The sequence below is a fragment of the Ceratosolen solmsi genome, unplaced genomic scaffold (genome assembly GCF_000503995.2).
Source record: "Ceratosolen solmsi marchali unplaced genomic scaffold, CerSol_1.0 scaffold26, whole genome shotgun sequence".
Classification (NCBI taxonomy): domain Eukaryota; kingdom Metazoa; phylum Arthropoda; class Insecta; order Hymenoptera; family Agaonidae; genus Ceratosolen; species Ceratosolen solmsi.
In genome coordinates, this window is record NW_011948442.1 from 1,491,995 (window position 1) to 1,519,757 (window position 27,763).

Genomic DNA, 27,763 nt, shown 5'->3' on the forward strand with positions numbered 1-27,763 from the left:
TAGTAGTAAAATTCCTGTACATTAAAAAATTTGGTTTTAACAGAAAATGTAATGGTGTACTTGAATTTTTTCTGTTAATATCAACTGATCACAATTTTTATTTTAAATACTTTATTTTGTTCCTTTTCTTTTATTGTCGTTAGTTTTACTAAAGGAGTTTACTTCAAACTTCATATATGCTTATAAATAAGTATTATCAAATAATTCTTTGACACATTTTATTCTTTATTTTGAATTTTAATTATTTCATACTATATATTCTCTACTAAAACAGTTTATATTTTAGTTTCATTAATGTTAATGTTTTATGTATGCTAATACTAAAGTTATCTTACCAGTTCATAAAAAATAAGTTTTTAAAATCATTTATCTAGGTCAAAATTTGGATAAATTTAATCCATGTGTACATGTTATAGATGATCGGATCGTTTCATAAACATGTTATATGCACTATTCATATATTTGCTTATAGATTTTTTAGTAAATCCTCCTACTGGAAATTTTAATTTATGTACATACTGTATACATACTATAATTTTTTTGCATTTACTTATTATTTTACTACATTTATACCTGTGAAACTGATCCTTCTCCATTTACATATGTTGCATTTTTTCTCTATTTTTATCTATCACTCAAATATATTCTTAAGAATCCTAATGTAATGTAATCCAGTAAGTGAAATTTATCTATAAATTCAGCTAAAATTCTGAACATCGTTTTGTATTCACTTAATAAAAATTTATTTCTACATTATTTGTGTGATCTAAAGGCACAATAGTAGTTTTCAATTGCTTCAAACACACAATTATAATTTTTCAAAATAACATCTTACCAAGATAATAGTAACATTATTATGAAGTGTTCATAATTGAAAATATTCAACTTATTAACTAGATTATTCAGTTATTTTCTTATGAAACACATTAAACTATTTACACTGAAATAGCAAAGAAAAATACTGATAAAAATACAATATTTCAATAAAATAGATAGAATACAGAATTATAAAACAAGATATTAAAATTATAATACAAGATACAAAGAACTAAAATTATAACAAACCATTGATAATAAGTGGTACATTAATACTTCCTCAATATTTTTGACAATAATGGAATATAATATTAAATATATAATGAATATTTTATAAAAATATAAATTAAATAATAAATTAATTATAATATATTATAGAATTTATAATTAATTTATAAATAAATAAACAAAGATTATTATGAAAATTTTAATTTTAAAATAACTATGCCACATTTAATTGTGATAAATGAACTTTTTGATAAAGCAAGCTTCACTAATTAACAAAAAGCTTAAAACTCAAAGTATCTTATTTATAATTAAATAGTAGAAAATTCCAAGCTTGTGGGTAATCAATTTAATTTCATAACTTTTATATTTTATATATATTATTTTCAAAACTATAATTTAGTATTATGAGCTTTATAATTATTGTTGTAGTTTACTAAAACAATCATCTATTTAATAAATAATTAAGAATATTAATAAGAAATATTAGGAAAAAAGTCTAAGTAATGAAGAATTATATTTATTTGTAAATCTACAAAATTTTGTTTTATCTTATAATACTGAATACATTAATACTAAATATAATTCAATAAATATCAAATAATGGAGATTTAGCAAAACAATCTTTTCTTTCTCCTTTTTTGTATTGAGAAATAAGCTCTTCTCGTACTTTAAACACACTTTTACGACTCTTCAAAGACCATAAACATTCATTTATATCAGTTATAAAATCTTCACATTCTTTCATCCCCTTATACATTCCATAAGCTTCTAGGCAATCTATCATACGTAATTCGAAATTTACACAATAATGTTTTTCTGTACCATAGCATGTAGCAGCTGTTGGATCAAAAACATTTACAATCACTTCATGAATAAAAGCAAAGAATGCCCTGAAAAACAAATTTTTTATTTTAATTAAATTATTTTTTAATGTTGTATAATAGTTAAATTAAAATAAGCTGACTCTTTTAAGAACTAAATATTTAAAAATAATATAATATAATATATGTATGTATATATTACACAGTATTTTTTACCATATCATAACAGGTATTTTTATAATATATGGATAATCTTTTATATTGCTATCTTTCCAAAATAATCTAAATTTACTGAAATTAAAACTTGGTCAATATCAATGCAAAAAATTTAATAATAAAGCACAATAGGACTACTTAATATTTGCCATTTTTTTATTACATAGATAATTAAAAAAATTAAATGAAATTAGATTTGATATTTAACTTTTACTTTTTATATTTATTATCAAAAATATCCGTTCAAAAATACTTAAAATAAATACAAGTTATATATAAAAGAAACGAATATATTTATATATTTATAATACTTTCCTTACAATTTATATCAAATACCTATACAGTCAAGTTCATTGATCGATTTGTTAATGTATATTATGTAAATATGATAAAAAAATAAAGAAATAAAATTTGCTTATGGTAAAAACTGTTTATTATTAATTATTTAGTCTATTTGATATAATTTCTCACTATTTTTTACAAAATTTATATCTTTTTATAATTATAATATATATATTTATATATAAAATAAGATTGAAAGTAATTACTTTAACTTTTTTATTAATTAATATACATATACAAAAAGTCACGTTTTGAAATACAAAAAAGGAAAATTAAAATTATTTGATATCGCAAAAAAAATCGATATTTATTTATTAAATTTTTATTCGAGTTACCTTATAAAATTTAAATATGGAATATTTCCAAATTATAAACTATAAAGAAAATTGAAAAATAGTGAAAATAAAAAATGTATTTCCAAATATATAAAATAGATAGAAATAAGCATTGGGTAATATTACTAATTTTCTCAGCTTATATATTTTAACGTATTTTATACTTTATAATTCTAATTTCTCTACTTTTTTATATGTAAGGCTATGTTATATAATATCTAATGTTTTGATACACTGTTAATTTTATTTTTATTCAGATTTATGTATAGGAACACTTTTATTTCATTTTTATATAAACTGTAAAAACTTACATTGTTAATAATTAATACGTTTTTGCGATTCAATAAAACGAAGATAAAAAATTTTTTTCCTAATGAATATTTCCAATTTCTCTTTCAAAATATATCTAACCGCTACTTAACCGTACCATAAAAGTAATGTTCCCATTTGAGGCATGCACAATTCATGTCAAAGCTTATTGGCTGATGAAGCATCCATAATCGCAATTGCAATTTTATACATTTATATTATTAATACAAAAAAATAAGTATCTCATTGTTTCTCTAAAAAAATTGTTCTTTCAATTAACAATATAAAATACTGTATTAAAAATCGATTTAATCAGAAAAAATAATACTTAATATATTAATATAATAATATTGCAAAATGTAAATAAATTGGTATATGAAACTATTTAATATATCTAATATTATTCTAACATTTAAATATAAATAGTACATTAATATACGTAATACACGTTTAAAAAAATGCAATTATATTTAATATTGGCATTTAAATTTTTTTAATTTAATCATTAATATTTTTATTTTTATAATTTTTAAATACAATTTTTCAAAAATTAAAAAACAAAAACTAATTTTTTGCTAACGATATTTATATGCATTAAATTTATGCACTTTCATTTTTACTCAATTCGATGATATATGAAATTGCCATTATTATAGGCGCAGGTGAAGTTATTAAAAAATATAAAATTATTATATCATATTTTTAATACCATTGCTTCACAAACAATATTTATGGACTTAAATATTTTATGCATTATATGTGTACTATTCATGTTTCAATGCATACATATTCAATGGAAATACGTATTACACTAAAAAAAATTATCACGAGATATTACAGGATATTTATTGAGAAATGCATTTATAAAGATAAAAAAAGTATATTTAATAACTCTTATAATTAGAATACAAAAACCTGAAGGAAACTTTCTGATATATTAAATAGTATATTTGGTATAATTGAACAAAAAATTAATTTGTTTATATTTGATTAATTACTATGCATTTCCAGATGCACATTGTACTAATTATTGTTTTAATTCTAATTATTTATTGGAGTACTAACTAATAAACTAATGACCATTTATTTTTTATAAAACTTTATTAAATTGTTAATGTTACCTTGAAAAACTATAAAAAATGTTATAATTTTTTAAATTACTATTAAAAAGAAAACATTAAGAAAGCGTTAAAAAAGAAAAGCGTGCTCATCTCAATATTAGGTTATACATTTCTGAAAGTGATGATAAAGTCGAACAAATATTCGTAGACTATGCTTTTTATTTTATCGAACATATTGTATTAACTATATATTTTAAAACTTGTAAGTGATTTGAAGAGAAAAAAAATTAGTACCAAATAGAGATAATAAATAAGAAACTATATTATATTTTACAGTCCGTAATAAATCATGTACATGAAAAATATACAAATATTAAAGAGTTGAAGATGTAAAAAAAACACTTTTAAAGAAAATTATAATAATCATATTATAATAATTTATTAATAATAAATTTTGTCTTTTCTAATTTTAATATTTTTTACTTCATATAATATTATGTTATGAGATAATAAGCAATAAAACAATCAGTGACCATGCTATTAATAAAAAGTCATAATACTTTCATAAGGTTCGAAAATACGAAGCTTAGTATAAGAATGAAAATATTCTTACCTATTTATGGCCAAGTAATTTTTTCTTTAATAATAAATACAATAAATGAAACTGTTGATTAGATTTTCACAAAAATTATTTATTATTTAGTAACAGTACATAATATTATTAGTGTTAACAATTTTTTAAATGTTAGAACATTACTGAATTTTTTTATTGCAGCATAAATATATTTTCTTTTATAGTTAATTTTTCTATTTTTTATAAAATGTTGTAATATTTTTATATTACAAAGTAAATTTGTTTAAAGCTTCCAGTCTTTTCTTATATGAAAAAATTTTACTAATCAAATATAAAAAATATTTTTATTATATGTAGAGGTAGTACATTTATTTTAAAAGTTTTTATATTTTTTATACTTTGAATTTTTATAGGTACCGTGTTCTAAATAAATGAATAAATAAAAGATTTAAAGAAACATACATTTATAAAATTTATTATTAATAGAAATTTATTTTGAAATTATTGAGTGGAATTAAATGTATGTGCAGGGGAGGCAGTATACTTGTGTCAATAAATAAAAATAGGTATATTAACTGGTATTAGCTACATCATATTTTAAAAAGTAGTAATTCCTATATAAAGAGGAATTAGTTTATAATAGATTACTTAACAACTCGAATTATCTCAGTTTGTCTATAGTTTATAATTAGTATTTTTCCTTATTTATATATAGTATTAAATTTTATATAACAGCTGTGATATTAATAATTTTCGTTAATATATATTAAAAAATTATGTTTTTATGATTAATAACATATTATATATATGTTATAAGTATATTTTTGAAATTTTTAATATTTTAAATATATGTTAAAATGAAAGAGTTTAGATTTTTATATCATTGTCAAATCAAATCAAATTTTTGTACACAATTTTTAAAAAAACAATCACGTATATTAAACCACTTTATAAATAAATTTTTATAAGAATATGATAGAATAAGAAAATAAGAATGCTATAATATTATTATTAATATTTTTAGCATTCTTAAATGTTTTTTTATATTTATTTTTAATAAATTTATATATGGATTTCAATTACACGTTTTACGCACTGTCCCCTGTTCTAATATATACTCGCTTTTTTCCTATTTACTGATGTACTCTTTCTCTTTGACGTTTAAACGTAAACAGTGATCTGTATAATTACTTATTATACCTAATCTTATTGTTCAACTAATTATATATTATATAAATAGCTATAGTTATTAAAATTTTAGTCAACGTTTATAGATATATACACATGTATTTATGTATAAGAAACACGTAATATATATATATATTTATATATATAATTTTTATGTTTACTTATTTTTAAATTGCACCGAAGTTTTTATTATCTTATTTTCAAAAGTAACACCATATTCAACAAAATAAAAGACAAATAATTTTAGAAATGTTAATTAAATCTTCTTTCTAAATGACAACATTTTCAAATATTTGTCTTTACAAAATTTTAAATAATATTTTCATTTTATTACAATATAAAATATATTCACAAAAAAATGTTCACAATATAAAATATATTTAAAATACTTCGCTATTTTAATTCTTGAAAATTTATAAATAAAGAGGATTATACTTAATTTATAATGTTTAGAAATCTATATTAAACTACATAATGATTTTTAAAAATTAAATTGCTGTTTCACAGTCGAGTTAAAACGTTTTAATATATTAATTATAAATCGAAATTATTTTTTTAATATTTTTTTTAATTTTGTAAAGAAAATCTTAAAAATTCACCACCTCGTAACGACTTATGAACAGTATAAAAAATGCATTATATTTAAAATGTTATAAAGTTTTTTTTTTACCAATGTATTAAAAATTATTTTAAAAAGTATTTTATGTCATTTACAATCACTTTTAGAAAACTTCTATGAAATTGAATAAATTATATAAAAGTAATTAATTTTTTAAACAGATATTAAAATTTAGAATATTTAGAATATTTTTTAATGAATTTTAAAATATCTTGAAATTAATTATTGTGATTATCATTAAAATATTTAAAAGGATTTCGTAGGTAAATCTTATAATATGATTAAGATAGATTAAATTAAAATTTTTTGTATAGAATATACACTGCATATCAATTTTATTATAACAAACAAATTTAGAATAGTTTATGCTTTAATTTTATTTAATACTTAAATGAATCCATATGACATAATATATATAAACATAAATAGAACATGTGTAAGAATACGTATTGTTAAAGTGTACACTTTGTCGGAACATTTCTGATCGCAAAGAAGGCAATGGATGTATGGCGCGGAATATGATGATTTTGAAAAGGTCGGATGGACCACCTCTGATTACCTTACATGGTAAAGCTTGCCAAATATGGCAGGGCCTACTTCTAAATATGGCAACCACAGAAAGCTTCCGCACGGCCGGTCATGTGACTACGCTTCAAGAACATTTGAAGTTTAATATTCATTTAAATTAAGTTATAATTATTTATGCAAAATAATATAAAATAAAAATTTAAAACTTCATTTATGAATAAAAAAATATTTATTTTTTTTTGTTCGTTTAGGCAAATGAAAATGATCGGACTACATTATGAAGGCGTATTAATATATGGTGGGGATTACAAGATTGCTAAGCGGTTATACGGCGTAACAGTGGCTAAGTAGGCACACAACAAATGCAATAGTGCAGGTGCAAGTTTAATGTAACTGTGTGTAGGTCAAGTTACGGAGTTATTAAAAGTGGTAGTAGGGATTCAGTGTAAATGTGGTCTTGAGGCATACTGATCAAGAGTAGCTGTTTCAATCGACTATATTGCTTTAGTTCGCGGGAAGCGCTCTAATAGTGTGTATCTTTGTTTGTTGTCCTTTTGTGTTATCAAAAACACGTGGATAATAGTTTAACGCACAAAATAATTAAATAAATTCTCAAATTTTGATAAAAATATTGAACAAAAAGTTGCTTTAATAAAAGAAGTTGGAATTTACCACTTCTAAAACAAATAAAAAAAAAAATAATTTTTTAGAAGTTTAAAGGCCTAGAGCCGTAATAATAAAAATCAATGTGCCGGTAAGCGTGATGGACCAATCTAGTGGTACAAGAGACGCTCGCTATGCGAACCTTAATTATTCTATAGGCATGATGGGTAGTGATGCTGTTACTGAAATTTATGGTCGACCATCTACTTCTCAATTGCAAACGCGTACTAACAGTGCTTGTAGTGCAGTTACTGGTTCTACTTCTGATACTGCAGGATCTACTATTTCTGGTAGTGTAAATATGATATCTCAATCAAATGCTGTTGATAATTCATCTATCAGTATACAACGTAGTTTGAAACGAACGTCAACTGATGTCTGTTATGATGATAATACAAATGAAACCCGACAAGTAATGTCTCAAACTCAAACCTTAATCTCTGATAATACAGATGAATCTTATACAAATCTGGGACCACCAAAAAAATCTCCACCATCCAATGGTAAGAAAACCAAAGGCAGAGTCAAGATTAAAATGGAATATATTGATAATAAGCTGAGAAGATATACAACTTTCTCAAAAAGGAAGACCGGTATTATGAAGAAGGTGCAATAACATTTTATTAAAGATACCTGAATACTGTTAATTAAATATAATTTTGATTTTACTATAGTAATATTATGATTTTATAATGCTTATAGTTTTTATTGTTATCAAGTTTAAATTTTATTTATATAATTTCTATAAAGTTAATAATACATTGAATATTTAAAATAATTTTAATTTGATATTATATACATAATTTCTTTACCAATAATATTCTTAAAATGAAATATATTAAATCGGCTGATATTTAGGAATATATGACAAATTAGCTCGTATTTAATAAATGTATATAAATTACTTATTTTTTTTTATACATTTATTAACGATTGATTTTATTATATTATTATTTAATATTTATATTGGGAAATAAGAAATACTAAATTTAATCTTACTTTTTTTAATATATAATTTATTGGTATTTGAAATTATCAATTTTTCTTCAATTCCATTAAATTTATTTGAAGCATAAATAAATTTTTAAATGTACTACTAATTTTATATAAAAATTATAAAATTTACTTAAATAAAACAATGTTTATATAACTTAATCTTATAAAAAAAAGTTATTTATGCAATATCTCATTTTATTAAGTTTTAAAAAGTATCATTAGATTGTTTGTTTACATTATATACAAATTATTTCTATATTAAAATTATTTTATTGTATTATAGAAAATGATTTACAGAATTTTATTTTTAATTTCTCAATCAGTTTACGATAAATGAAAGATGTAATTAATATTGAATAAAAATGATTAGTATATTTAAAAATTGATTGAATTAAAAATTAGCCTTTGTATGTTTTTTGATAAATTTTAAAAATAATATCTTTAAAATTAAAATTAATATTATTGAATAGTTATTAAATGAAGTGTCACAGTTTCAATTTATTATAAACTATATCTAAAATACCTGTTAGAAAATTTTTAAGCACTTTATGAGTTTTTAATTAATATTGTTAATATTATTTAAAATATTAAATAAAAATTAAATTAATTCAAGAACTATAGATGATTATTTACTTTAACATAACATTTTGTATAAATAAATATTAGGCTTTAAAAATCTAATATAAATAATTATCCTTCAAAAATATTTAAAAAAAAAATATAAATATAAAAATATAAATATAAAAATGAATGTAGCCTTGCATTTAAAATTTTTTTTTTATGATAAGTGATTTATAAAAATTTAAGTTATATCTTTCAGAAATTTTAATATTTTAATTATTTTTAATAATTTTTAATTATTTTTAATAATAATAAATAAACATTATTGAAATTACAGGATTTAAGAATATAACAATCTTAAATTAATATAAATTTTGATAAGGTGTGATTTTCAAATAAAAATATAATATTTTGATTATTTTTTATTATATATATATATATATATATATACTTTTAATTAAATAGATAAATTAGAACTATTAATAAACTACATTTCATGGTTAAGCTGATTTAATAAATAAATTTAAAAAATATTTAATTATAATCCATTATTTATAATGTTTGTTAAATGTGAATCAGCGTATTTCCTATTGAGTAATTTTCATACATTTAATATATCTTTCATATAAATTTATATTTATTTTATTAGAAAAAATTATTATGTATCTACTTTTACAAGAGGTAAGTAAAAATTAGTTTGACTTAAAGAACAGAAGGACTATATTAATTAAGGTTCTTGTAATTTATTCATCACTTGTTAATTATTTGAAATTTATAATTAAGATGAATAATTTTAATTATTTGTTACTTTTAAAATAATATATTTATGCATATTTCAAATATATGGTTTAATTTAAACTTTTATTCTAACAATAATAATATAATAATTATTATAGATCACATCAATTTCAAATATGATTTTTGACAATTGCCATTGAAGTACTACTTGATAATAAATAATATACTTACTGTCTGATTATATTTTTTAAGTTTCATTCATTTTTAAGAAAATGACTACATTATTAAAAAAATTGATAGTTTTATAAAGACAAAAATATAATTTAAACTTATTAAGCATACATTCATAAGTTTGATGAAATTATAACAATTTCAAAGTTAATAAATAATTAATTAAATATATCTGGTATTAAGTAAATCTGAAATTATTAAAATAATATATTAGCAAAGTCAATTAAATAATTAATGTGTTGTCCTAAATATTTAAACATAATTCTATATAATATAACAAGAAATTTGCAAAATATATTCCAATAAAACATTCAAAATATAATTTTGAATTGTGTTACTCAACATTTAATGCTATACACGATGACAATTTCATAATTTAATTTTAATTATATGTTTGAAGAAACTGTATATTAGAAATAGCACTTAAACAAAATAATATGTATGTAATAAATAAAATCTTCTAGATATTATGAATTATTCTAACCACTTATATTTATGTTATATATATATATTTTATTCAGTATAAACTGTATAAACAAATTCATAATTTGTAAGTTATAAAGCACTGTAATAATAAAAAATGAATATATCATTTGTATTTAGACCTATAACAATATTGTTTATTTGCATAAAAATTATTTTTTTTAATAAATATTGAATACATTGAAAAATTGTTTTAAATTGTTGACGAATAAATAATTATTCACAATTACATTATTTGAGTGAAATAAAAATTCAAAGTGTGTAAGCTTAATTTTAATAGTGGAACATTGAAGATGTACTAAAATATTATATTCAACAATATAATTGAGATGAACATATACAACTTTTAAAATTAAAAATACAAGTTATTTAACTTTTTATAAAACGATTTATAGGTAGTTTCTATTGTGTAATTACAATCAATTATTGCATGTATTACACATTTAAATATTCTTTATACTATTTTATATATATTTAGCATCATACCAAATTCTAAACTTTTTACTTCTTATTCTTTTTTACTTTATAAAAATGTGATTCCATTTAATTTTTACTTAATTTTATTAAATTTATTTTTATTATTCTATAATTCTGATACAATATAAACTTATCTATTTCATTTATATAATGTCAAATCACATATAAAAAAGTGACAATAATATATTTCCTTTATATTAATTATTAATATTATACAAATATATAATTTATATAAAAACATTATTTATATTTAATTAAATATAACTATTACAATTGATTATTTTTAACTATAAATAATATTAAGATTTGAGTAGGAAACGTAAAATATAAATAGAAAAGTAACTTAAAAGAAAAATAAAAGTGATGTGACAAAGAAAAGTAAATAAATATCGTATATAAAAATACTGTATTTATTAAAATTGAAAATTTTTGAAAGTTAATACATTGTTTGACTTGTGTGTTTTTATATTTTATTATTTTATTTAATCAAAGTAAATTGATACTGTATATACATGATTAAATTAAAAGTATTTAATTCTGGATTTGGTTGTTGGTATTCAATATTGAGCATTTTCAGTATCACTCCACTTGAAACTAAATCCAGAATTGTCATTATTGTTAAATATTTGTTTAATAAGTTACAAATAACTTTAAAATCATGAAAACATTATATTTTATTTATAATTATTATAAATTCTAATAGAAACTTGCTTTCCTTAACTGTGCCCCAAAAAATTAATGAATATTGAGTAAATAAAATAATTGATAAATAACAAAAAATGTCAAAGTGTATAAATAATATATGTAGTTACAATAATGAAAAACGTTAACAAATTTTATAAAATTATCTAGCACGCAAAATCTCTACTTAATAAATATAAATATTTGTATAAATGTATTCAGAAGATTTATTTGTACAGCAAAGTACTTAAATAGATTAAAGAATAGCTTTTCAGAATAATATTTGTATTTAAGCAATATATCAAAGTTTAAATTAAAAGATATAAAGTCACTACTTTACTCAATATATTTTTTGTTTAATTTGGTGCTACTTATTTTTGTATTTCAATAAAAATTAATATGGTTTCAAATATTTGGACATGACTTAATGTCAATAATTAATTGACATAATTGATACATGATCTATATTAAAGCTAATTTACATTCATTAATAAATACCAACAAAGCTGTCGGTATTTTTAGATTAATTTTTTTATGTATATTTTTTATGGCGCAATTGAATGTTTACAAAGAAATTAGAATGCATTTGATTATCGATTTCTGTTGTGATTTTTTTCTCAATTCAATTTAAAAATACGCTAGTCATTGTAATACGTAACTTTCTCTACATAATTATAACTTACTAATAGCCAAAGTTTTATAAAATTTATTATAACAATTTTTAAAAATTATATAAATCTATGGATTATTTTTTTTATAGTGATAACTCTAGAAGTCTATCCAATAATATATGAAGAAAAATTCTGATAATTACTGACGTGTATTCAAGAAACATTTTATGTATATAAATTAATTTTATAATAAAATGAAATAAACATACTACTATTCAGTGTTTATATTTAGATATATAATCGGAACTCATTATTTGAATAAAAGTGAATGTAGATGCGTACGGAGGCGTATATATACATATCGTATAAAATTTTATATTAGTATTTTTAAACAAATATTTAATTAGATTTAGAAATAATTTATCTTTTGTCGTGAATATCATTTTGTTCAATTTATACCCAAATTGGAATATAATTATTAATTAAAATATTTTATTTTATTTTTTTCTATATTAATCAACTTAGTATAAAATACTTCAAAAGATAAATGGAAAAAACACCGTACTTATCCAATATATTATTTACTATATGTTATAAAATGTTTCATATTTAAATGATATTCGAACAACAAATAAAGTTATTATTTCCTTGGAGACACATCGTGAATCGTAGTATTTGTATAGTGTAGTTCCATTAATCAACTGTAGAATATTGTTATAGGACCCAGATAGTCCCAGACATACTGACTTTTGTACCAAAAGCAAAAAATCGGACAGCTATTTAATGAAAACGTCTGAGCTTGAAAACACTTCACTGTTTATTATGAAGTAAGTAAACGTAAATTTTTATATTAAATTATGTTGTAACGTAATCCTTTCGCACTTTAGATATGATGTGCATTTGTTCCCCTATATATCTTTTTAGTCTAGATTATAGGTAAAACTTTTCTTCGCGAGAAAAATTCTATTTCAAAAATAAATAAGGTATCAGTATTCATCAGTGAAATAAATAAAATTATATATACGTAATATAATAATCATATATTATTTAAAATATTAATAACATAAAATCAAATAATTCGAATTTATCAGTTAATCAATTAATTGAATAGTAAAAATAAAGAAAGCCAAATAATAAATATCATCATAACTAAATATCTTATTATAAAATCAAGATAAGTTAATTTCATTAACGAAATAATAAATTACAAATAAATTACATTTTTCAAATTATGTGAAGTGAATTTTTAAAAGAATTTTTCAATAAACTAAAGTAAAATTTGAATAAATATCTTAATTATCGCAGTATGTAAACTAATGAAAAAAAATCTACAATCGAATATGTTCACCACTTAAAATCCTGATTCTATTTTTTATTGTATATTATCACTCGAAAGAAAATTTATTGTACCGCATCTTAGAAAATACTACTGATTTTGTGAAGAACGCATTTGATATATTGGGATACATTTATATTAAAAAAATTTGTAATTTAATTTAATACAATTTTAATATTAAAATATAAGTAATTTTATTACAATATATTTTAATATATATATACATTAACATTAGAGTCGAAATTTAACTTACTGCTTGAGTTGTAACAGATTTTCTTATATTACGTGCATTTGTTATTTACTTAATATTAAATTTATATATATATATATATATATATATATATATATATATATATAAATAAAAAAAAAAAAATTCATCTAAGGCATGATTTAAAAATTTTCATATCTATTTGAAATTTTGAATATATCTTAAACATGTATAATAATGTTAATATGATAGAATTGTTTAAATTTTCTAAAAAAAAAGTTTGATATTTTTAATATTTAAAAGATTCGTTCGATCTCCCTTAGACATAAATACAAATTTTAACCAAATTGGAATGAAAAATGCTTATGAATTGGAAGGTTATTTAAAAGCACCGGTTAATCTAATATACCAATAAGATTTAATGTAATAATATGTCAATAATGCATTAAATTATTATTCAAAAACATATTTATTTTTATGATAATTTAGACTTTTATAATATATTGATTACTGAACTAAGATAAATTATATTATATCAACAATTGACTTTTGATTTGTTAAATGAAATTGATTTTTATAGTTGATATTAATACCAATTACAAGCGAGCCAACCGATGATTGCTAGCTATCAAATAAAAGAACAATCTGCACAGGTATATATTTTTGCCGTTGAAGAATAGTGAACCTTTTATAAATAATATGTGTATCTGTTTTTTTATCATAAGAATTGTCGTATACATTAGTTTTATTCATTTGAAGTATTCTGTATAATTGAAAATAATATTTTTTAGAATAATTACAGAATAATTAGTGATTACAAAGAATAATCAGAGTTTATTTCTAGAATTTGAACCATAAATTCATGAATCTAACAATAATATTTATTGTCTATTTATTTCAAGAGATTAAAATTTATTTGTTATTTTAAATGATAATTATTATTCTTAAATTTCGGAGCAATTTTAAAAATTTGAAAAAAGTACTATTTCAAATTTTTATTAAAATAAAAGAACTTGTCGCCATGTTCAAATTAATTCTTTTTTATTGTAATGAAATATACTAATTTTATATAAAAAAAAAATTTTAGGAATCCTAGGTCACGTTTAATAAGTTTACTATATTACTTTTTAAAAAACTAAAATTAGTTTCAATATAATTAATTATTGACCAAAAAAAAACAATTGTTTCTTAATTGAATATTGATGTATCGTAACAATTTTTACGAAAAACGAAATAATCAGTATGACTAATTTAAAACTAAACTTCAGAATGATGGACCAATGCAGTTGACAAGCAATATAAAAATAAGGTGTTATAAATTAAAAAGTAAAATATTTGATTATTCTGAAAAAAGGAGGAACTTCAATAGACCATAATTCAAAACGTCTTTAGGAATTAAAGGGACAATCAATTAACGTATATATAAAATGTATATTTGAAAAGATTAGATTCCAATTAATTGTAGTAATGAATAGTGATATTCATAAAAATAAAATTAGAGTATTAAAAAAATAATGAAATTACGTAATTAAGATTTAAATATTTGTTTTTATCATTTTTATTTAAAAATCCAGAATCCTTTTTTATCTAATACAAAATTTACATATTACAGACTTTATACAATAAACAAAATAATATGATATTAACGTTAAAAGTTTGATAGAATGATTTATTATATGATATGATTATTTACCGATAATGTAAGTTGTTATTTATAGTGTGCTGAAAATTAAAATTAAATATAAAATATTGTGTCAAGTTGGTTAATATATAATTATACTTCTTTATTGTTTAAATTAAAAAAATTATATAATATAAATTGTCTGTGGATGAAATTATTTATTTTCAAATTTTTTAATCATTTCTTAAGTGATTATATTATTGTTTTAATTCTTGTAAAAAATGCATTATATTAAATTTATATTTTTACAGGCATATGAATTATCAACCTTAACAGGTACGCAAGTAATGCTATTGGTAGCTAGTGAAACAGGGCATGTATATACCTTTGCAACACGTAAACTACAACCAATGATTACTAGTGAAGCTGGAAAAGCGCTTATTCAAACGTGTTTAAATAGTCCAGATCCTCCACCATCGGGATCATCGGGAGATCAGCGTATGTCAGCAACTGGTTTTGAGGAAACTGAATTGACCTACAACATTACAGAGGACGAGCAGAAAGTAAGACAGCTGGTGTATGGCTCACCTCACGGAGGTGGTCTGCACGTTGGCTATTCAAGTACTGGTGGTCCGCAAAATACTCAGCACGCTCCATCTTCACATGCTCAACATACGCATCTTATAGCGCATGCGCATGCGGCACCACCAAATTCGCATTTAGTACCTTGCTCAAGTCCAAGTCCAATGCTTGCTGGTAGTCCTTATGTCCAATCCTGTCCTTCGCCGCTTCCTCCTCCACATGCATCTTACCATCCTCACATGACTCATTCTCATAATCAACGGTAGTAAAAATGTTTTTGCGGTGTTATTGATTTTATTATTATAGTATTTATAGTATGTAAGAGTGAATACATTTTTTATCACTAACGTGCAATATTTACTTCCTATTAAGGCCAAAAATAAATATTAGATGATTTTTCATTGAAAGGCCTTTTTGTAATTATTAATTGTTAAATTATATGTGTAAGCCTAATAATTCTCACATTAGAAACTATTAGTAGCATTTAATTTTGCTTACAAAATTGATTCGTACTTAAATATATTTGTAGAATGCAATTTACTACATTACAGGCGTAACATTATATTGTAAAGCAAATAAATCGGTGTTATGAGCTATATACTGTTATAAACATAATAGTAATCTAATAGTACAATATTAAGTTGTTACAACTAGATGTTATTTGAATTATATTATTTATAGAAATATTTTATTGTTGTAACATCCTATATTTAAAAAGTGTTTCTATTTGAATTATTTTTTGAAGAATTGCACCTATTTTTAATATTTCTGTAAATTATTATTAATGTATTATTAGATAAAACGAATTTATTTAAAAACAAACTTTTCTACCATTGTGGTTTATAATAAAAAATACATGTTTACCAAAATTATTAAATATTTTGTTCTTTTAATTTAAAAATTTACAACTTTTTATCATTACTTATTTTAAATATATTACAAGTAAATGTATATATAATAAAATGAATTTTTACTCAATATTTAATCAATTATTTTTAATAAATAGTAAATTTTAACATTATTTTTCTGGATAGCTATGCAATATTGTTAATGATCAATTAATTTTTTATTACAAGACATTGAGTAATCTTGTACTGTATTCAAACATAAAAATTCATTTAAACAATAAACTTAATAAATAATATAAACAGTGTTTTTTTATTAATCATTAATAAATAATAGCGACAAATTAATGAATAAAATAAAAATAATGAAAAGTAGACATAAATATACAGAGAAAAATAACCAAAGAATTATAAATAAATACCTTGTATTGGCTTACATATGCATAGCCAATTATAAAGGCAAAAGTATAAAATTTCAGGTATTCTTATTCATAATAAAATTATTGATATGTAAGTCAATGCAGTAATCAATTAAAATTAATTTATATAAAATATAGCTAGTGAAGAGCTCATTTTAGTTTATTTTTACATAAACATTGAAGACCATATATGATAGGATCGATATTCCTATGATATCAATTTTGAATTGAAGTATTTATCTAGCTGAGTTAAATTATATAATTTATCTCAAGCTGTTAAGATCGATTATTTACTTAAATATTAATTTTTTTAATACACTAAATTTCCTAATAGTTTGTTAAACTACAAGATATCCATATCAAATAACCAAATAATTGTACTCAATTAGCATGTATCATATAAATTATAAGAACAATTTATATAACTTAATATCAATAGCATATAAATCTCAACAGTTAAAAAAAAAAATATTTATTTTAAATTATAAAATTGCTTTTTATTGAATACAGATACGATTAAACGCGAAATACCTAAAATTCTTTTTTATCGAAAGAATTTTCAAGATTCCAACTATTACGGCATAAAATTTTTTCTCACTGTCGTTAATAATACGACCAATGTCAGTAATATATTCATAACCCATAATTTGAAATACTTTTCTAACCATTTCTATAAAAAATACTGAAATTAATTTTATTGATTCGATTTTATTTATGATTGATTAATTTAAAAGACAGTACGACTGTGGAGTAGTCGATTTCGATGTATTACATAAAAATTTAACTGATTTTTGGAATTTAAATAACGATTTAATTATCATTATAAGTTCCGGGATAAAGTATCATAAGAATCAATAAGATATTTTTGCAAAATATTAAAAATGTATACTTAATTAAAGTAATATTTGTTTCTATATCTATGAAATATTCTAATAATTTATCAATAAAATTATATATTCTCGATATAAAGTTGAAAACAATTTTATTTTATAATTAGGATATATAGGAAAAATTTTATAATTAGGAAACAGGAAAAATTTTCAAATTTATATGAAAATTATTATGGAATGCAAAGTAAGCGTGGATAAGAATGCGTTTTTATAATAATAAAACTTAAATCGGGTATTAGATTCTGAGAGTAAATAAAAGAAAAAATAAAATAATATTTTTGTATTCTTAATATATATATATATATATATATATATATATATATATATATGTAGAAAGATGATATTACAAGTAAGAATAATAGTATCAGTTAACGGCACTATCTACAGAAGCAAATATAACATGTTATTGGAACATACGAATATCAATAATTATATTATCTAATATTTACTTCATTATATAATTATGCATTTAACTTAAGTTTTATCTTTTTGTTGATTTATATTATTTAATTAAAAATATAATTATTATCAAATACGATCACTGACTAGATAAATAAGAGTAAAGTAGAATTTTTTAAATCCTGTGTAAAAATTGAATTTTATAAATTAATTTTTTTTTATATGAAAATGCAATTCTTATTTTGAACACATTAACATATAAAATATCGTTCATCTTTCGTAAAACTAATTAATGTATTCGTTATAACTTAAATCAATAAAAAAAAATTTAAAAACCATAATTCGTAATAAAATAAGACAATTTTTAGGTACAAGAACTTATTAAACGCAAAAACAAATTCGAATAAGGAAAGTGGTTATTTTTTTTAAACAGATCATAAAATTTGTTTATGATCCGTTGATGACTATACTTGTAAGTTCACTTACATAAATATAATAAACGAAGAAAGTGAAAGAGAGATATGTAAATAAATTTATAGATAAAGTTAACAATTTAAAATATATTGGTTTCCTAATGTAGACTGTTCTTTTATTAGTTTCTTAATTATGAAGCTCTAAAATAAGTTCGAAATCGTAAGAAATCAAAATAAATAATAACCAAGTCATATCATTATTAAGAACTATACTTGAAAGCTTCTTGCGCGCAATCAACAGATGTCATCTTCAATCCTGAATACTAAAAATGAATGACCTAATTTTTATTATAGTTCAATAATTTATTATTTTTGTTCACTTAGCATATTTCTCTCTCTCTCTCTCTCTCTCATTATATAAGAAACTTTATATAATACATCATTTATGGAATATTATTGATAATCCATGGTATTTTAGAGTTACTACATTTCTATATGATAGATTAAAAGAATGAATAAATAAAAATTCTTATGCTATATGAAAATTGTATTATCTTTATGCATTTTATAAGAATGTAAATTGATCGTAAATTGAATTGTAAATCGACGCAGCATTGACTATCTTAAGTTTTGACCTTGAAAATAACTTAAATTTCATAAGTGTTTATGCGGGTGTGAACTTGCTTACTGATACAAAAAAAATAAACAACTCTGTTCATAAATCTTATTTGTTAATACAATTGTTAAAATGGGAACCAATTTCTAATATATATTTATATATATATATAAATACCGGTAAAAATGTATACATATATATGTAATATGATATACGATTTTGTTAAAACAAACTTTAAAAATAAATAAATTTTACAATACAGCTGAAAGATGCTGATTTCATTAAAGATTTGAAGTTGGTAGAACTATCAGTATAATATTATAATAATATTATATATATTCAATGAAAAACAAATTACTTTAAATAATGAAAACAATGCTTCAAGAAAATAAAATGTTAAATTGCTTTCATAAATATAAAATACATTTTTATTTATGTTGTTTGGATACTGTTGTTTGAAATTAGTAAATTTGAACAAGAGAAGTAAAAAATCGTTTACTACAATACATATTCTACATATATTAATTTAAAGCATTCAAGTGTTTAAGCTTCTTGTTATTTTAAATACTCAGCATATGTTATTATTTATATAAATTATAACAATATTCACAAATCTCCTTTCACATTATGACCAATAATTATAATTTATAAATGTCTCATATTTTTTTAAACAACATTTTAAATAATATTTTAAATAACAATTTATAATAAATTTAATGTTATATTTTATCTTTTTTTGCAACTTATTACTTTATAAATTAATTTTTAGAATTGTGCATTAACAAATTATTTATAAATTAGTAATATATAAAAAAATTATAATATCACTTTTTATTTTAATTTTATTTATTAATTGGTATCCACAAAAATGTTACTCTGCTGTCATGAATATTAAATCATTTATTTTCATAAAAATAACTTTACAGTAGCTTTATTGATATATTCATTAGTTATGACAGTGAAGAATATATTACTGTACGTAAAAAAGAGTCAAAACAATAGTACAAATTTGAATACAGGTTTTAGAATTTATTAAATTTGTAAATTGTATTAATTGAAATATTGAAAAGTTGAGTAAATAATAAAATATAAAAAATTTATTATAAAAAGTTATTCTGGAATGAATCTATATGATCTAAATGAATCTGGAATGAATGATAAGATCGTATTAAATTAACTATATAGATAAGTCATGAAATTTGATTGAATTATGTATATAATTTAGTTCATTATAATTCTTTCTACAGTAGTCTGCATCTCAATTTTTTGACAAAACGAAATCCTTTGAAAACGTAGTTTGAAATGGGCAAATAGCATTGGTTTTCTACATTAAACTATGACAAAATTATCATTTATCTACATGCATTAGGTTATTAAGACTCATTAAATACATAAAAATAAAATAATGATTTGAAATATATAAATATTAAATATTATAAAAGTTTTTGTTTTTATTATACGTATTTTCACTTCATAGTAATATTTTTCTACTTGTATAATCTGAATCATGTGCTTGTATAAAATTTTCTAGTTAACATTTTGTTTGTATTTTAAAAATCACAAGTTTCTTACTCAAAGATTATTGTAATTTAAAATTTTAGAATATATTTACTAGTATTATAATTATTTTGCCATTGTGCCATCATGTCCATTTTACCGTCATGTCCATTTAGTAAAATAGAATGCACTTCTGCGAAGCATGCGCAATAAAGATTTAAGCTTGTTGAAATCTCATAATTTGCGCATAATATTGAAATTGTAGCTACACACACACACGCGCGCGCGCGCGCGCGCATATATATATATATATATTAATTATATGTGATGTTTAAGAAAATAAAAATATAACAGTATTACCTTATTTTTACAAAATATGCCTATATTTAAAATTACTAAAACAAATATTAAAATAGAAAATGCAGTTTAATGAATTGTACGTGTGATATAATCAATTATGCCTAATGCAACTGCAAATTATAGATCATACAAATAAAAGCACATAAGATTGAGGTAAGTATTATCCAAATATGAAATAGTAATTGTTAACAATAACAAGTATCTTATATATTATATATATTATATATATTATATATATTATATATATTATATATATTATATATATTATACATATTACATCTCATAATTCAATACATAGCGATACGTAGCTTACTTAAAAATTATTGTAGTAGTCATAATTGAATAACTGAACATGCTTTGAAATACAGCACCCAGTATTGAAATAGTTCCATACATTCATAGCTTTTGACTGCTAATAGATATGTGAAGCTAATACAATATATATTTGAATTATAAAATAAAAAGTTTTAGAATATTAAAAATTATTAAACAATTGTGAATACACAATTGCTGATTTAAAATAGGTTTCTTAAATAAATTAAGAAATCACATAAAAAAAAATTTATTTTCCCTCCTTACCACAACTTTATATTTCTTTTAATTATTTGTCCAAGTCGAGATGATATATTTATATACTTTTTCAAACTAAAAGGGCTATATTAATATACATATAAGGTAAGTATATGAACATTGTTTGGGTTCATTTTATATTTTTGTTTCGCGATATGAATTAAGACTGTCAAGTCAAAGATTTGATTTTAAAATAATCATATTACTTATGTACCATCAAATCTATTCAGTATTTGGTAATTATAATAACAATTTCATAAACCATTAAATTGGAAATTATCCAAAATTTAAAAGTATTAGATATCTAAAAAGTTAGTCGTATCCATTGGCCATTCTCAATTAGTAATTTTATTCAGATACTGAACATTAGAAAATATTAAGAATAAAATGTGAATCAGTAAAAAGTTGCACCACAAAATTTATTTAAATAACAAAAACTTAGATAAAAAATATATTTCCAATTTATGATTTCGCTTATTAATTTAATGTTTATGTTGTTTCATAATTATATCATGGACAATTTTATTTAGATTAAATTTTTTTTTATTAATAGAAAAAGGTAAAATACTAAATTTATTATCTAATTGAGTCAAGCTTAAAATTATTTAACCATTTAAATAAATTATATTTAATTTTATATTATCATTTAATAGTTTGAAATATGATAGTTATGTATTGACCTCTTATATTTTTAATTTGTATATAAAGTATTAGTAATTACTTCCTTCATTTATTTAATTGTAAAAATTTTGAAATCCTACAATTTTTCGTTTTGTTTTTACAAAACTGTGTAAGTTGAACAAAAAATATGTTCTTCTTCCAGTTTTATTTCGAATTTGGTAAACAGTTAATTTTTTATGTAATATGATTGAAAACAAAATTAATATTCATTTTATTTTTGGGTAGTAATATCTAAAAAAAAGTTTTATAAGTTGAGTACCCTTTATATTATTATCCTACTTATTTGAATGCGCATTTATTTAATAGTTTTAAAAAACATTTTTAAAATGTTTGTCTATTATAAATTTTATATTTACTTTATATTATTTTAAAAAGCATACAATTTTGTCATATTATTAATACTTTATTATAAACTATATTAAATTTAATTGTATAATCACATGACTTTGTATTAATTTGAAAATATTACAACGAAAATATATTAAATTTAAAATATCTTACTTACAGTTTAACAATAAAAATAAATTCAACTATATTTATCAACATTATATTAACATTTTTAATGGCTTATACAAGTAATAAAAATTGCGAGCCCAATAAATAATAAATATAATATAATATAGCCTTTTTACGTACGTGCTAAATATAAATAATTGTTTCGATTTACAATTAAAATGTATTATAATAACATATAGAGCAAATTATTAAATTTTATATATTGACAATTATTTTTAATAATAAAACATCCCAATTTTTAATAGTACATTATCTACTACACCGTAATTATTTTGAACTTCAATTTTCCGTAAATAAATTATATAACTTATTAACGAATAGCAATTATACGCCATAACCTTGTGAATTACTAGGTAATAAACTATTTCTCTTTAATGTTAGTCCTACTACTTAATTTTTCTATTCCTTATAAGAAACAAATATGAAAATTTATTCTTGATTTTGTATAAATAATTAACAATATACTACTCAAATTACTACTATACGTATATATTGAAATACTATCGAAATATTAACTAGACAAATACATGAAACTTAGTTCCACTTTTAGGCTCTATAATCGCAACTTTATAGAAAAACTTATAAACATCATTCAGTAATTATTATACATTTCCATCCGGTATCTGCAAGTTCAAAATATAATTTCAAGCTACTATCCAGTATCTTCTCAATTTTTATTTTAGTATACGATTACTTGATTTTAATAGCTATTTGTGAGCTTATTTATTAAACTATTCATTTTACCCTTCGTTTTTTAATTATTTGAACTTTAAGTGAAATTGGATAATTTACTAATTAATTGTTATGCGTTTTCTTACATTTTTCATGTGTAAACTAGTGATATCATATTTTTTATAATATTAAGACAAAAACTTATAAAAATAATTTAATTAATACATTCATTCATCAATTCGATTGTAATTTTAATTTTAGTTTTAATCTTTATAAATGTTTTCAACTGTATAATCTACACAGCTTTTTATACTGATTATATAACCATTATATAATTACAGATCCTCTTATTTTATATTTCTTTAAATATTTATATTCTTTAATAATAACATGAATTTATAATAAATTTAAGATAAAATATATTTTTTCCAATATATTATAATGTATTTCATATAATTAATATTTTAATATAATAAATAATATTTTTCAGGTTGAAATAAATAATGAAAAAGAAAACAGTGATATTAGATAAACAAATGAAGGATATAGATTTAAAATTTTTTGACACGTGATAAATATTTTGAATTTATCTTTTAGATGTGCAAAGATATATTAATTTTTAACAAACAGAAGAGGCAATATCACAATCAAGAAAATTACGTACAATTAACCACTGGCTTATATAATAAACCAAAGCATATACATTTATCATCAGAATATTATTATATTACTATAAATTATTTCGTAAATAATATATTTATATTAGATGATATACTACTTCATATTTCTTTAATGTGACTATTAAAATATATTTATCTTTTTAAAAATACATTATATATGTAAAATCTTTAGTTTAGTATATTCTGAGAGTAGAATAAAAGATACATTACATACTAACAAAAATACGAAAAATTTATATTTATATTAAATATTAAAGAATATAAAAGAAGTTTGTGCCATTAATTTTATTTAAGAAATCATAATCACTATACAATTTTTTTATATTTTTACACAAATATTAATCAAATGACTACTTTACGTTAATGTCATAGCCTACTCTAAAATATAATGGTTTCCGTATTTGTATTCATTTTTAAAAAATTGTTGCTACACCGCGTATCCGAAACATGTGTATAATTTTTCTGAAATGAAATTAAAAAAATTCGTATAGTTTTAAAATGTTAAACTTCTTAAAAATCTAAATAAAATAAAAGAAAACTGTTATGGACACAGTATGAAATATGCAAATAAAAATATTATTGATCATATCGTTAAGTATATTGTGAATGTATTTAAGATGTCGATAGACTTATTTAATAATAAGATTTGGCTTACATTTTACTATTTTTATTCAGTTTTAAAATGATACTTATTTTCTGTTGATTAAAAATAATAATCGTTCATTAATTTTGATAAAGAATGAATTATAGCAAGGTCAAGTATTTACGTAACCGATATTGAAATCCCTAATGTGATTTATCTATCTATTTATTTTATCTATTTTTATATTTTTATCCTTATATATTTTAGAGAAATACAATTAATATATATATAAATCTTTCGGAAAAGCATCCTTTAATTCTAGCTCATTTACACTAAGTTTGTTTAGCACGTCAAGATGTTATATTGAATACTATTAGATAATATAATTCAATCAGAATTAATGTTAACAACTTTTTATAAAAATAATTAAATTAATCAGACTTAAAACAGTGATACAAAAAAGGTTTAATTTATTTGCAGAATAATATTTTTTATGGGTAGTTAATGGTTCTAACTATAATACGTAAAGAAATTGAAAAAATTAAATATAAAACAAAGCAATAAAAAGTATAATTCATGAGAAGCAAAAATTCAATTCTCATTTCACTATTCAATATATTATTATAAAGAGAATAAAAATAATAAGTATAAGAGAGCAATGCGCTATTATAATATAAAATATACACTGTAGAACGCAGTTTGTTTAAGTAGGAAAATGGACATGATAAATGAAAATGTATTGATAGTATGATATACGCTATAATCAGATTTTAATTAAGATTGAATTGATATTGAAATGAAAACTTGATTAACAAAATTTTCAAAACAATATTTTTAAACCAATTTTTATTTTACAAATCATCAGATATAAACAAATATACATTATTCATGTATCTATTTATTAGTCGAGTCATAGATAAATTTTAATTCTAAATATCTAATCTATTAATAGTAGTGTAATATGTGTACCATTAACATATACGTTATATAAAAAATAAAATCCAATATCCGTAATTTCCTTTTTAGAATAAGCATACAGTCTTTCAATTATCTTAAATTTATATGTTAATTTGTTTTCCTATAGACATTTAAATAAAACCCCATGATTTCTTTCGTAAATACTAACGAACCCTGACTTTTTAAAATTATAATATTCTTCATAAATACACTAATATAATGAAATTAAAACCATCTTCTTGACAATGAAACTATTTTAAGGTATATTATCATTGCGAAGGCAGCAACATTATATGTAATCACATATGTTATGGAATTCGAATGTGGCTATCAGTAAATTTTATTGATTTAATCAATTTTATATTTATAACAAATAATATATAGTAAACCATAAGCTTAGAAATAGATGGTAAATTACAAACTAAGATTGTCTCTATCACAATTCATGTAGTATCTGAATATGTTTATTTTAAAGTGGATTCAAATACATATAAATATTATTGTTGCACTTATTAATTAGTTTGAATTCATTGGTTCGAATTAATTAAAACGTGCCTTTATTTTTAAAGAGAATAAGTACGTTTTAGATAAAAATATTTATTTTTATAAATGACATAAATTGTTATAGTAGTAAAAATTCTAATTATATAGCTAATGTAACTGAGATGAATTATAATGATTGTTGTCAATTCTGCTTTAAAAACAAAATAAAAAATTTAATTTATAATCGTGATATTGTGATTTCTATAAAGAATTATTTAATACTTCACTTACATTTTTCAGTTCTACTTTTATAACTGAAAAATTTAAAAATTAAAATATTTAGAATTGAGATAGAATTAGAATTATTTAAATATTTATTACGTACTCGTGTATTTTTTATTATATGAAGACCGATAGAATATAAAATAATGACATTTTAAATTTCAATAACAGTGTATTTTCAAATAGTAAAGATTAGATGATATTCATAAATTGTTATCGAAGTTCATAAACTCATTTCCGAAATATTCCTTAATATAATTCTAACATAGGTAATAATTAAAATATATGTAATTGCAAAATTATTTAATTTATAAAAATTCTCATTTACTTGTATCATATTCATCTTAAAAACTAAATTGAAAATTTTTACTTCGAATTACTTACTATAGTTACTTAACATTGAGTTTATAAATCATTTTTCCACATAATAGTCTTGAGTTTCTTTCTAAATTTGGCTTATTTATATAATTATTAATCCAGTACGTTATGTAATTTACTATTTACAATTATTTATTTTAATTTTAATGTGTATTGTAAGTTTTAAGTTCACATTAATATAAATTTTAGAAATAAACATAGACACAATTTTTCAACACACAAAAATTATAAAATACAAATCTGGTCTTCCATTTTCATTATTTCAATACATGTTGTATTTTTTCTTTATTAAAATGA

The 27,763-nt window shown here is 20.3% G+C and overlaps 2 protein-coding genes across 3 annotated transcripts; one reads left to right on the forward strand and one right to left on the reverse strand.

Annotated features, from left to right (window-relative positions):
- Positions 1–1,612: 1,612 nt before the first annotated feature.
- On the reverse strand, positions 1,613–2,089 carry ND-15 (NADH dehydrogenase (ubiquinone) 15 kDa subunit). The gene is made up of 2 exons (XM_011504097.1): positions 2,082–2,089; positions 1,613–1,934 (listed from the first exon to the last, which is right to left on the reverse strand). The coding sequence occupies exons 1-2, from the start codon at positions 2,087–2,089 to the stop codon at positions 1,628–1,630; spliced, it is 315 nt and encodes a 104-aa protein (XP_011502399.1). The 3' UTR covers positions 1,613–1,627.
- A 5,632-nt stretch (positions 2,090–7,721) lies between these two features.
- On the forward strand, positions 7,722–24,668 carry bs (serum response factor blistered). 2 transcript variants are annotated; one of them, XM_011504055.1, is made up of 3 exons: positions 7,722–8,307; positions 15,955–16,206; positions 24,594–24,668. In XM_011504055.1, exons 1-3 carry the CDS (start codon positions 7,801–7,803, stop codon positions 24,633–24,635), a joined length of 801 nt encoding a protein of 266 aa, XP_011502357.1. In that variant the 5' UTR covers positions 7,722–7,800; the 3' UTR covers positions 24,636–24,668. The 2 variants fall into 2 exon arrangements, with proteins under 2 accessions (XP_011502357.1, XP_011502356.1); XM_011504054.1 differs by lacking the exon at positions 24,594–24,668 and having other exon boundaries at positions 15,955–16,492.
- Positions 24,669–27,763: the final 3,095 nt, after the last annotated feature.

Bases quoted from the DNA above. Each gene is read 5' to 3' on its own strand.
- bs (XM_011504054.1), top strand. From the start codon at position 7,801: ATGGACCAATCTAGTGGTACAAGAGACGCTCGCTATGCGAACCTTAAT. The intron at 8,308-15,954 runs GTGCAATAACAT...ATATTTTTACAG, and splicing joins AGACCGGTATTATGAAGAAG to GCATATGAATTATCAACCTT.